Genomic DNA, 4,023 nt, shown 5'->3' on the forward strand with positions numbered 1-4,023 from the left:
TGCCTTTCTGTCACTCTCAAATAAAAATAAATATTTTTTAAAAAAACCTTTAACCTGTGACTTTTCAATCTTATAAACATTTCTAAAAAGCAGCGTAAGGCACATTACTGTAGAATGCCACCATAAATTAATACCTTGCTGCCAGCTTTAGGGTTGTCAGACACAAGTCAAACTGGGGCTAAATTAATAACTAGAGTATCTGCCTTACTTTTAGAGCAGGCAAGTCTATTCAGATCAAATGGTCAACTGTGAACTATACCACTAGAGGCCTTTCTGCTGTAGGTTCCCTATGGTGGCTATCAAAGTGAACAACTCACAAAAATTTAAGAAAAATGGCTAGTTCTAGCCAGAAGCTATCAGACATAAACAAATTTAAGACTAACAGAGGCTCGAGGGAGCTGTAGAGCCAGGCCCTGCCACAGTGATTTAGCTGTAAAAGAGTACCAAATACCAAGCCTTTTGTGAAAGACCGATGCAATTGCTTTATACTTACAAAAATACTTTGGATAGCCCCCTGGATGTAGGTATTATCAACAAGGCCTTCTCCCATGGCACGACCTTCAATTGTAAGGCCAGCAGGGAGGAACCATTCATAGTTGATTCAAACAGGCAGACGATGTGATTCTCCTAAACACAGTGATTTATTATGTTGTCTAAATCATTAAAACAATGGCTTAAAAGAAAAACAGAGGATAGCAGTATGCAAAAATATCTCATTTTTTATTTTTATGGATAATGGTTAATACAACAGGAACTGATATTATAAAAGATATAAAAAAAATCAGAATGTTAGCATTCACTAGAAACTAAAACCTGAGTGAAGGCTTATTAGAAATGTGAGACACTTGGCAGTGTCCTAATGAGACAAACATTCCATAGCCTTCTTGAAAAATTGCTAAAATGTAGAAAGTGTTAAATTGTAGAGGAGCTACAACGTATTGACACATGAAGTAACTTGTAGGCAAGCACGTAAGATAACCAGTGTTATCCAAAGCTCATTCGGCAGGGCTAGGAGGCCAATAAGTTGTAGTGCTTTTGTCAGAGGCAGAGGTTTTACTGGCAAAATAGGTTACTCATGTAGGTCTAAAAGGCTGGCTCGGTTTGTTAGAGAACAAGAGAATGCCAAGAGGCCCTGAGCATGGATCAACATAGAAACACCCCCGTTTCTGGAAAGCAAACGACACAGCAGTAACACCACTACAGAGGACAGCGTCAGGAACAGGACACCCGAGGTCAGTTTTCACTGTGGGCTTTTAGGATCGCTAAGAATGTGATTAAAAGAAAAAGAGAGACAGTTTTACTTCTTTAGTTAGTAGCTGCTCTCAATAAGAGAAGAAATATATATAAAAAAAAAGATAAGCCTTGACTTTAAAAGGTGTGAACTTCACATTTAACCATATAGAACAAAATTATGGTAGCAGGAAAATGGATGAAAATATAGAGATCATGTGAAGCAAAATAAACCAGACTGAGGAAAATATGTATCACATTTTCTTTCATTTGATGAATTTGGATCTCTCTCTCTCTCTCTCTCTCTCACACACACACACACACACACACACACACACACACACACACTCATACACAACAGGGGCCTATTTGCGAGGAGGAAGTCCACCAAGAGGAAAAAAGGAGACCAGAGGGCAATGGAAAGTGAGTATGATTCAAGTGCGCTAGATATACATCATTACACATTTATGAAAATGTCATGAGACTTGTTTTGTAAAATACATGCTAATAAAAAAAAGAAAATTTGTGAGATTGAATACATTTTATTACGTTGAATTGTGAGTCACACTTTAAATCTAATGGTTAATACACTAAAAAAAGGTTACAAACATAAAATCTCCTAGCCGCAGAACGGCAACTCATTCCTTCTTCCTTTTACTTAGTGATTCTTCCACGGAGTCCTAAACGGGGAGATCACCAGCGTGCCTGGACTGTGACCACCGAATCCTAAGCGCAGGAGGCTTCGCAGCGAGCCCTGCAGGGGGCGGGTTCAGGGAGGTCCCGGGGCTCACGTCGTCGCAGGCGTCCTTTCGGTTCTTTGTGGCCTGTGTCTCGGTGGGGCAGAATCGAGGGGCCACCGGATTCATGTGGTCTCAGGCCCATGCCAGGAAACTCCCAAAGTCTCCATGCTAGGGAAGGACCCAGTATCTAAGTGCTCTACGGCGAAGCATCCTCTTCCCCCCCTTACCTTTCACTTTTTCTTTTTGAAAAGGGCCGAGGCGGCGCCCTTCACCTGGCGGCGGCCGGCCACCGACTTCCTTCCTTTCCCGGCTTTCCAGGAGGGGAGCAGGTGAGTCTTGGCGCGGGCGCTCTTGCCGCGGGCCCGGGCCGGCGCGGCCCCGTGCACGTGGAGGTGCTGGCGCAGGTGCGAGCTCTGGCTGAAGCAGCGCTCGCACTGCTCGCAGCGGTAGGGCTTCTCGCCGGTGTGCGTCCGCTGGTGCTGGATGAGGTGCGAGCTCTGGCTGAAGCAGCGGCCGCACTCGTCGCACTGGTACGGCTTCTCGCCCGTGTGGATGCGCTGGTGCTGGATGAGGTTGGAGCTCTGCTTGAAGCGCTCCCCGCACTCGTCGCAGCGGTACGGCTTCTCGCCCGTGTGGATGCGGCGGTGCTGGATGAGGTTGGAGCTCTGGAAGAAGCTCTTGCCGCAGTCGGGGCACTTGTGCGACTTCTTCCCCGTGTGGATCTTCTGGTGCTGGAAGAGGGTGGAGCTCTGGCTGAAGCTCTTGGCGCACTTGGCGCACTTGAAGGGCTTCTCGTCGCGGTCTCTTCGCAGCCGGCTCAGGCCCGAGTCGAAGCGGATGGTCACTCCCCACTTCTGCCGCGGCCGGGCTGTCTTCCGCTTGTTCTCGAAGGCTTTTCCCTGGTTCGAGCTTCGAGCGCGTCCTCCTTTAGGCTTTCCTAGCTTCATGGTGAACTCGCAAAGCACTGCGCAGACTCGACTGCTTTCTTCTGAGCTAAGATGGCATTTCTTGCTATCTCGAGCAGGATAACTTAGAAATTCCTGCATGGAGAAGACAAAACAAATTATAGACAACATATTATTCAACTTTAGTACCTCTTCAACCCTCAAAAATCACATCAGGCCGGGTGTGCTGGTGCACGCCTTTGATCCCAACAGTCGGGAGGCAGAGGTAGGAGGATTGCCATGAGCTCCAGGCCACCCTGAGACTACATAGTGAATTCCAGGTCAGCCTGGGCTAGCATGAGATCCTACCTCGAAAAACAAAAACAAAAAAAATCACATTCAGCTGACCATGGTGGTGCACGCCTTTAATCTCAGCACTTTGGGAAGCCAAAGTAGGAAGATCACAGTGAGTTTGAGGACAACCCAAGACTACATAGTGAATTCCAGGTCAGCCTGGGCAAGAGTGAGACCCTGCCTCAAAAAACAAAGAAACAAACAAACAATTACATTCATGTTTAAATGAAAACTGTTTAATACAAGTTAAACAAATATAATTCTGAGAATAATACTTGTTAATTCTAATTCCAGAGACTGAACTTAATAAATCTATCATCAATTTGTGGATTTTTTTTTTTTGTCTTCTGGGATAGGACAAAGGAAAGAAAGTGATGAGGTAAAACATCTATATTTGTTTAGCATTATCAAATGAATATATTATTTTGAAGGACTAAGAAGTGGAGAAGACAAAATTTCAATGGTAATAGAAGAAACAACTCTAAAACAAATCAAAATTTGTGTAATGAAATTCCATTGTTTTAATATTTACTATGTTATATTTCTCATTTAATAGCAACTACATGAGGTGTTGAAATTTGAAAAATAAGTAGACTTTAGCAAGAGCTGCTAGCCAGGCATGGTGGTGCACGCCTTTAATCCCAGCACTCCGGAGGCAGAGGTGAGTTTGAGGCCACCCTGACACTACATAGTGAATAATTCCAGGTCAGACCCTACCTTGAAAAAAAAGACAAAAAAAGAACTGCTGAGGGCTGGAGAGATGGCTTAGCGGTTAAACGCTTGCCTGTGAAGCCTAAGGACCCCGGTTCGAGGCT

General features: G+C 44.7%; 1 protein-coding gene across 2 annotated transcripts in view; it reads right to left on the reverse strand.

Annotated features, from left to right (window-relative positions):
- Window positions 1–1,756: 1,756 nt before the first annotated feature.
- The window catches only part of Znf22 (zinc finger protein 22), a 3,620-nt gene continuing 1,353 nt past the window's right edge, over window positions 1,757–4,023 (reverse strand). For both annotated transcript variants that reach the window (XM_045137452.1, XM_045137453.1), the window contains exon 2: window positions 1,757–3,010. In XM_045137452.1, coding sequence (XP_044993387.1) covers window positions 2,201–2,917 — 717 coding nt within the window. In that variant the 5' untranslated portion in view covers window positions 2,918–3,010 and the 3' untranslated portion in view covers window positions 1,757–2,200. The remainder of the gene's footprint in view (window positions 3,011–4,023) is intronic.

This window comes from Jaculus jaculus, chromosome 18 (genome assembly GCF_020740685.1).
Source record: "Jaculus jaculus isolate mJacJac1 chromosome 18, mJacJac1.mat.Y.cur, whole genome shotgun sequence".
Taxonomy (NCBI): Eukaryota; Metazoa; Chordata; class Mammalia; order Rodentia; family Dipodidae; genus Jaculus; species Jaculus jaculus.